At 38.3% G+C, this 9,190-nt stretch overlaps 1 protein-coding gene across 1 annotated transcript; it reads left to right on the top strand.

The window, feature by feature from the left end:
- The first annotated feature begins 2,383 nt into the window (after positions 1-2,383).
- On the top strand, positions 2,384-8,976 carry LOC129866500 (ALX homeobox protein 1-like). The gene is made up of 4 exons (XM_055939285.1): positions 2,384-2,731; positions 3,639-3,940; positions 4,706-4,834; positions 7,960-8,976. Exons 1-4 carry the CDS (start codon positions 2,506-2,508, stop codon positions 8,287-8,289), a joined length of 987 nt encoding a protein of 328 aa, XP_055795260.1. The 5' UTR covers positions 2,384-2,505; the 3' UTR covers positions 8,290-8,976.
- Positions 8,977-9,190: the final 214 nt, after the last annotated feature.

The following is a 9,190-nucleotide window of genomic DNA, read 5'->3' on the forward strand; positions in this document are numbered from 1 at the left end:
GGTCAAAAGGCAAACATATTTAAAAAGACCAAGTTTTTCAAATTCACTTTAAAACACCCTGCTTTATGGTAAACCCGCCGCAATGACAACCAACATCCTGTCCACTTTCAAGAACTTGCCGCTCATGGTAGGAGTCCTCAGTCCACCGCCCACCAACAGGCCAAACTGCCGCAACCTTTTAGAATTTTCTCCTCGGCATGAGGCGGCATGGTTACATTAGGTTAGGTTACATTAGCAGCCCAATAAGACACCCCCCTGCACTCATATTTCCCCCCCCTCGAGTGTCACGGTCCAACCCCAGGTATTATCATTGACCCGATAGCAAACCACAGCTAAGTATTGTCTGCATGGCAGTTGGTATTGGCCCACCGTATGGAAGGAGGAGGGTTGAAGAGAATTCGGTTCGTGGCAATGTACTTCTTGTCATAAGGAGGGGGACGTGTTCTCCTCTTATTTAATTAAAGTACGTTGGACATATTTACTGTTTATAGCAGACTTTTCCTCTTCAATGTAGCCCTATTACATTTATCTTCAATGTCTTTAAATGATTTAATGGTTATGAATAGCCTCATTTTACGCCTTTCTCAATTTTTGCATTGAACTTATATCAGCCGAAATTGCTATCCTTTGGGAAATAATATATAGTGAAAAAGAAACACACACACACGTTTACGCAATTACGCACAACATGATAATGCCGTGGTGATGGGTAATACATGTGTCCACACAATTGTTTCTCCCTGCCATATAAATTCACTCATGGGGTTGTTCTCAAAACCATACCAGGAATGCAGTATTAACTATTTAATAGGTAAATGTATCATATCTGGCCATTCTGACATCATGTAGCCTAACTTCCGTTATGTAGTTTGGTCTGCTAAATTGGACGGGGCATTGCATTCATTGCTCGTTAAAGATCCGTACAATAATATGCCGGCCACATGGTTTAGTGTGAGTTGCAGTGAGTACTGTATATTGCTCCTATTTGAAGTTCAAGGGACTCTCACTAAATCCGATTAACATTGCTGAACATTGAGAGATAGAAACATGACACACGGATTCCATTGACATGTCCATGTCATCACTGTAAACGTCTTTATTCGTTTCCCAAAAGTTAAAAATACTTTTTTCCAAAGTGTCCTGTTGTGATAAAATTCCCACTTCACAAACGTGCAGGACTATTAGCTAGGAAATACTGGAAGGCAAGCACCATTGAGGCACACCCAAACTTGAGCTATTACTAAATAGCCTATTTTTGGTAAAACTTTAAAATGCAAAACCCATATGATGCATTTGTTTAAATGCATTGCGAATAAGTACCCTTATAATAATATAATACCCTTTTAAGTACCCTTATAATACGTATCATTCCATAATGATTCCTGCATTATGAACTTCCTTTGATCCCCTGTTAAAAACTGGCACATTATAGATTCAATTTGATAACAAGACATATTCAACTACAATGGCTCGCGCTGACAGTGTACTAATCCAGGCATGCTTCCGGCGTTATAGATTTAGAACATGTTAAACCTAAACCAAACAATACATGTCACTGAATTAAAAAACCTTAGCATAGCTTAATCAAAATATTATTTTGCTGTGTTAATGCAACAAATGTGCTGAAACGTAACAATGAAAATGCCAAACGAGGGAAACGTTTATAATTATTAATATCAACAACAACAATAATAATAATGCAGATGATGATTATTAGTATATATACTACTGTAGATCAAAGGAATTAGCACAATTTTGCACACAGTGGAGAACTGTCTTTCAAAGCACACAAATAAATCCGTCTTAATTGCTAGGCCTATAATGTATCTAAAAAGCCACCAACACTTTGTATTGGCCTAGAATTCATCATTTTAGAGAACGTATTGCATTCAAAAGCATCGTTTTGAAGTCCAAAAAGTTGTAGATGTTTTAAATATCTTCATAAATCGTTCTACTGTGAATTTATATTTTCCTAAATATATTGCCATGAAAGTAATTATTCCGACTATTACAGCAATAGGCCGAATTCAACCAGACACTTGAATTGACAAGTGAGTATAGAAGACGAACTTCCGTTTAAATTAGCCATGCGCTCTTACAAATTGTATTTGCAGTCTCAACTTGCAGTAGGCTAGATAAATCATTAGGTTACCTCTATTTAGGGTATCTAAACGTGTTGTAAATTACATTCAATGTCATTGTTTCCTTTTAGATCCTTTCTAGGGTCTAGAATCCCTTAATGTGTGTCTGGTTTGGATTGTGGGAGGAGTTATAATTAACTGCTCCATATTCAAATATTGGGAGGCTTCTTCAAGGAGCCCCCTCTCCCTCCCTTTATAAAGGGACCATAGCTAGTGCCTTTAAGACTAGACAAACTAACGGCTTTAGCGAATTATTGTCTTACCAGGGTAACCTATATAGATGCTCCATTTTGCCGAACGTCAACAGAAATGATATATGGTCAGTTGACAAGGTTAATTTGAGCGACGGGATCTGAGGAAGAAGATGATGATGGAATACGTGAACGATAAATTCGCATTGAAAAGTCAAGCGATTAAGGGCAGCGACTATTACATGGGCTCTGGCAGCGGGCTGGACCAAGTTATGGAGAGTTTGGACAGTGTACAGTACTACAGCAAAACCTCGCCCAAGTGTGTGCAGGCTTTCGGGCTACAGACCACCGAGCACAATACGCGAATGGAGCAGGCATCACCGTGTGGAGAACAAAACGGTTAGTTACTGGCCCCTTTTCACTGTCCATGCGTAAAGCGTTACCAAATATATTTTTCAACTGCCGCAGAAATGTGTATGTTAGATGTGTTATTGATGATATTTGTAGGGCTATATCTGCAGACTAAAAGTGTTACCCAAATGTTATTGAAGCAAATATGTATTAGGTTATTTTACGCATGTTATTTTAGCATCCAAATAGTACTGTGCCTGTGAAACGAAGATGGTAGGCTGCGTACTTTCATCAGTATGTGCCTTATCTCATACAAGTCATTTTTTATGTGTTATGTCATTCTTAGTGCTGTCCAAAAAAAATGTTTGAATGCCAGAAAGCTATTGGATTGAGGCAATTTCGTTTTTTATATATCTTTATATTAGGAATACATTGAAAGAGCAATGGGCAGTTGTGGTCATATTTTAAACGTCATAAAATTATGAATATCCTAGAAAGTGTGGTTATGAAAATATGTGTTTCTGGCTTTGTCAATAATAATATTAATATCAACCGTGATCAAAACTGAAATGCGAACGTGCACATTTGTTTACATTAACTGCTTACAGTTAGAGAACAAATGGGCTTATACAACATCTCTTACATTAAATATATTTGTCAATATTCTTTATAGGCCTGTCACTTGCCTGTTGTGCAAAGATGACCTTATAATGTAGCATCTGGCAGCCAGCATATATGCCAGTATTGTCGCAAAATCGTCGTCATTCTGCTAACGTGTTATTGGGCCTATAAAAGGAAAATAAAACATTTTTAAAGTAGCCGAATTTATGAATAGCCCTGTTATCTAAATAACACTATTTTTAACTATATTTTAGTTTATTTATTTATACTAATAAATTATAGAAACATTGGTGTATCATATTAATAATAATACTTTTCTATTTCTTTCCTATAGCGAATTATGGTGTCCCCAAAACTGAAGATACCTTGCACGTGGACCTCGGGAGGTCGATAGACAACTGTTGCAGTCTGAGGGACTCGCCGGTAATGGCACGTCAGGAGAAAACGGATTTGTACGAAATCAGTGACAAGTGTGACAGTAACGTATCGAGCAGTAAGAAGCGGCGGCACAGGACGACGTTCACGAGCGCACAGCTGGAGGAGTTGGAGAAGGTGTTTCAGAAAACTCATTACCCAGATGTTTATGTGAGAGAACAGCTGGCGATGAGAACGGAGCTAACTGAGGCCAGAGTGCAGGTAGGTCTACTTTACTCTCACTTTCATTCAGGTAATCTCTAGGCCAGGGGTTCCAAAACCTTTCCACAGCATTGGGGAACATCCCGCGCCAACCCCTGCGCACGCGCCAGGTCTATTTCTATGGGCACGAGCACTGTTCATGACAGACTGTTCACACCCTTCTTGTTGGTGGAGCTTTAAAGCTTATTTCTAAACAGGTTGTCATGAGGTGCAAAGAAAATGTTGCCGTTTGAAAGTTAATTTAATTGCAATTTTATACATTTTGCAATGTCGAATGTGTATTCATGTGATATTTGAGTGACAAAAAAATTACAACAATATCTATAGGCTAAAAAAAACGAAATAAAAGCGTTAGCTGACATCGGCTAGTTGATCTGGACATTTCTGATAAGTTATAAATAGCTCTACGGTATAACATGACTAACATGACAAGAGGCACTACCCAATTTGGAATTTGCGCCTCCTGCATTCTACTATTACAACTTTCAAAAGTACATTTAAAGTCGGATTGAGTTCCTTTAAAAAAAAAAAATTGTAATACATGATATACTGTGAATCACAAATGTACGCACGTTATTTAAAATGGATTGTATCCGAGTGCTTAGGTAATGCCTATTAGGCCTATGTGTCACCAAATATTGTCTACAGACAATATCATGCCGAAAAAATAAGGGTAAAAATTAGGCTATAGCCTAAGCCTATAGCCCCGTATACTCAGTTCTGTTTAGGAAAAGTTTGATTATATTTCTCTATTTCTCCCTCTAGGTGTGGTTTCAAAACAGAAGAGCCAAGTGGAGAAAAAGAGAACGTTATGGGCAGATTCAACAGGCAAAAAGTCATTTTGCAGCGACATATGACATATCAGTGTTGCCAAGGACGGATAGCTACTCACAAGCAAGTTTGCGCTTTTACCAGAGACACTATTTAATTACCACTATTGAATACTTTTTGCTAGACTAATTGAACTTCCCTATCATATGGAATTAATCATTTGATTTTGGTGTAATACTTGGTAATTGTTAACAATAATTAGAGCCTATCATGCTTATTTAGCCACACCAACTTTTCGTTTGTATTTTCAAGGGTACCCTCGGTAGGCTAGTAGCCTACACATTTAGTATATATTAAATCAAATGATTATGCTCTTGCTTGCCACCGCACCTTGAGATATTGAGCACCCTTGACATGGGCCTATGTTAATAAGATGTATGCTATGCACCATATTTTAGATAAGACTTTGAAAGTTGATTTAGAATGTATCTCGGCAAACCATTGAAATTAATGGCATTTCAGATTTCTCAAAAAATGATTTACCCAGTCAATGGGATGAGGCTAGTTTAGGCGTATGGGCTTTTAAAAGGGCAATCACTGATTGCTACATTCATTTTTGGTATATCATATTGTTATATATATATCCATTGATTCTTAAATAATATAATTTATAAATGCCTCATGAGCTTAGTCTTACCTCATCAGAACCCAAAATATAAGCTTGTTTTACTCCTTTGTTTGTAAATTATGTAATTGTAAACGAATACTGTATAGCCTCAAAACATGGTCAAGGTCAGTACTTGCATCCATATAGCTCAGTCCATGCATTTGAGAGCGGTTACATTTCTCCAGGCCCGTCTCTCAGCTATTTACCAAATCAGTGGCGGGGTGTCGGCTTACTTATTGTTTGAATCGCAGATTGCCCCTTTAAGGCCAACATAAAACGTAAAGCCAAAAGGGGCTGCCAAAAGGCATCCCTTTAAAATATAAGTTATGAAGCAAATGGCAGCCATATCGGTCAAGGGGGAAATCCAAACCCGAGGCATAATCCTACAGTAATTTCACTTATGCATGACAATAAATGTAGGCCAAGGCATGTGATAGGCTATATCAGAAATTCTGTAACATAATTATTGTCGACCTAAAATAGTCATATAATTATAAAAAACATTTGTACAGGTTTTATAGCCTACCAATTACCTGTAGTTTATAAATAGCCTCTAAAATATATTTAAACATATAATACATGCAAACATTTAGGTTTTCTTGGAAAGCTGTGAGTGCTACTATATGCATTTACAACTTGTCTAAGTCCTATCATCAACTGATTTCAACCAACGTATGGCTGTGGATTGAGTGCATTATTTGATTGGAATGTCGGTATATAGGCAGTTAATTTGAAAAATTAATAGAATCATTCCTCTAAAACTGTCTGCCTAGCTAGCTAACAAACATACAGTACAGATACATACTTATCACAGCACTGGCAAACCATGATTGACCAACTCCCTGACCAAAATGGCTGGGCCTGGTTGCATAAAACACCTTAAGTAGATTTTCCCCTTATCTTTAAGTCAGTTGCACAAACACTTTTAAGGTACATTTCCCCCTTAAATTAAGTGGAAAAAGTTAAGAGTGCCCACGAGGTCCCTTACCTGCTTCATTCAGTAAGGATATCAATGTAAACACCATTTTGTGGTGCTCTGGTTACAAAAGGAAAACATCAACAAGCTAGCTATATAGCTAAACAATGCAAGGGGCACAATCTATGGCTACAAAGCTTGCTGGCTAGTTAGCTATAGCTACTCTCTAAGTTAGCTTGATGTACTAGAAAGTAATATAAACAATTTGGAGAAAAAAAATATCAAGAAACGTGGTTTATTATCTTCTGAATCAATTCGGTTATCCTTTCTTGATTGTAGAAGTTCTATTTTGCTATCTCACAAAATGAAAGCATCTCTTTGACAGCTGTACATGTTTAGTCAGTGAATCAGGCCATCTCTATGGTAACCAGATACTCTTTCTGCCATACATGCCTTTAAACTACCATAAAACCCCTCAAATATGCCCTTACCTAAATAAATATTTGTGAGGCTCTATACCATGCCCTTAAACAATTCCCTTAGGTAAGGGAAAATTATTCCTTCAGTCAAACCCTTGAGGGAAACATTTTATGCAACAGGGCCCTGATCTTTATCCCATCATAAGAAGGTTCATGCCCATTCTAGTGTTCTAATACCTAATTCTATAGTACAGATGCTAAGTGGGGGATTGAAGCATGCCCGTGTATCTTACTGTTTGATATACAGCCATGACTCAATTCAGTTCAAAGTTTATGATTTATTCCTTGTAAATACTGTAGGGGGGAACATAAATTGCATTTTTTTGTGGGTTGGACATGGACATTTCTATGAAAAAGCAGGGTCTGGTTCTGTTTTAAAATGTTACGTTTGTGCCAAAAATGTGACTATATTTACAGATCATTGAGGTCATATCTGATATGCTCTCTGATGTCATATATTTATGGAAATCATTTTGATTGTAACCAGTTGAAAATGACATTCCCATGCAACGCTAAACAAACCGTCATTACATATGACCATAGCAAAATCTTCACCCCCACCACAATTAATTATGTTTCTAGATGTGTCTGTAAACCAACATTTGGCAGGGATGTTACAGTAGTTGCAAGGGAAAGGATGGGTGCAGATACTAATCTTCAAGATGTGATTTTTCCTAATGAATCAGGAATACAATTTCTGACATCTGGACTGATAGCTTAAGCTATATACTGTAGGAACATTTTTATTTATTTTACTAGGCAAGTCAGTTGAGGACAAACTCTTATATACAATGACGCCCTACTAGATTTTTACCATGTCAGCTACAGGGATTTGATCCAGCAACCTTTCGGTTACTGGCCCAACGCTCTAACCACTAGGTTACCTGCCGCACCATCTGAAGTAGCCTGTTCTAAAGTTACACATTTGGATGAAATGGTATATCATATATTATCGTTGTCTAAAATTTTATGACTGATAAATCCAAAAAGTTGACACTTTGTCAAAGAAAATGTCTCCTTAATAGAACTAATGAGAAGAAAATAGAAAACCTTTATAATACACACACTTGGATTATGAACATTCAAAATGCCAGGAGCAATTCATAATCAAGATCATTCAACTTTCCTGATAGAATAGAAACGTCAATAAATAACCAGATAAATTACCTATCATTTCCTTTCCCAGATCCCCAACAACCTGTGGCCCAGCCCTGCTCCCAATGGCTCAATGGTGTCCTCCTGCATGCTCCCCCGTGGATCTCCTCCCTGTGTAACCTCCTACTCCCACTCCCCCCGCTCCGCAGCCGACCACGGGTATGTGGGCTTCCCCAACCAGCAGAACCAGTTTGGACACGTCTCCATCAACAACTTTTTCACGGCTGACTCCCTCCTCACACCCTCACCCAACGGACACCCGTTCGAGGCCAAGCCTGAGTTTGAGAGACGCTCATCCAGCATCGCCGTGCTGCGGATGAAGGCCAAGGAACATGCGGCTAACATATCCTGGGCCATTTGATTGGGATTGTGAACGTTTTGTCCTCCCAACCGACTGACTCACAGCCACTCTAACTTTAACATTAATACTACGCACAATAATTATATCCCCAATGTTGAACGATTGACAGAGAACTGACTGTGACACCGGATGATGGAAAATGACTTCCTTGAATTTGAATGATGTAGGCCTAGATGCTGATCGCTGACGAGCTGCTGTAGAGACATGCTCCAACAAACTGTGACCCCTTTGGGTCAAAGGTTAGAGGACAGAGATGATGAACTGCTTCAAGGTTATTAACGGTCGCCTCGTCAAGGTCGAGCTGCGAGTGCATATCAGTTTAATCCACACAGGCGACACTTACTTTCAGGTTAACAGTATGTGAAAGAGTAATGGAAACACTCCCCTAAGTGAGCCCTTTTTGCCAATTATTATTCATAATGAGGCACAATGTGTTGCTGAAAACGTGGTTGTCTATGGCTTTTTCACTCAACTTCAGTTTGTCCTACACTGTAGGACTTACAGTACAAGTGTTGAGGTGTGTATATTGTCATTGCCTGTGCTCTCTAATTCCATTGCCCCATGCAGCTCTGGACATACAGAGGACCTGAACAGAAATGAAGTGGACTGACACACTAACATGTCTGTGTGCTTTGCAGCAAAGCTATTTAACCCCCATTAGCTCTGTCTGTGTTATATGGCACCAGCACAGGAAGCAGTTGGTATTTTTGTAATAAGGTAATAAAAACATATGTTGTGACATCATTTTTGATAGTATATTTTTATTTAATTGTATTTCCCTCGCTTGTATTTCCCAGGGATGTAAGCAAAGTGTTAGGCTACACTACAATAGTGTGAGTGAAGTATTAAAAAGTATAGTATAATATGCGTAAACTACATGGAAAAAATAATAAACAAAAAC

The sequence above is a fragment of the Salvelinus fontinalis genome, chromosome 12 (assembly GCF_029448725.1).
Source record: "Salvelinus fontinalis isolate EN_2023a chromosome 12, ASM2944872v1, whole genome shotgun sequence".
Classification (NCBI taxonomy): Eukaryota; Metazoa; Chordata; class Actinopteri; order Salmoniformes; family Salmonidae; genus Salvelinus; species Salvelinus fontinalis.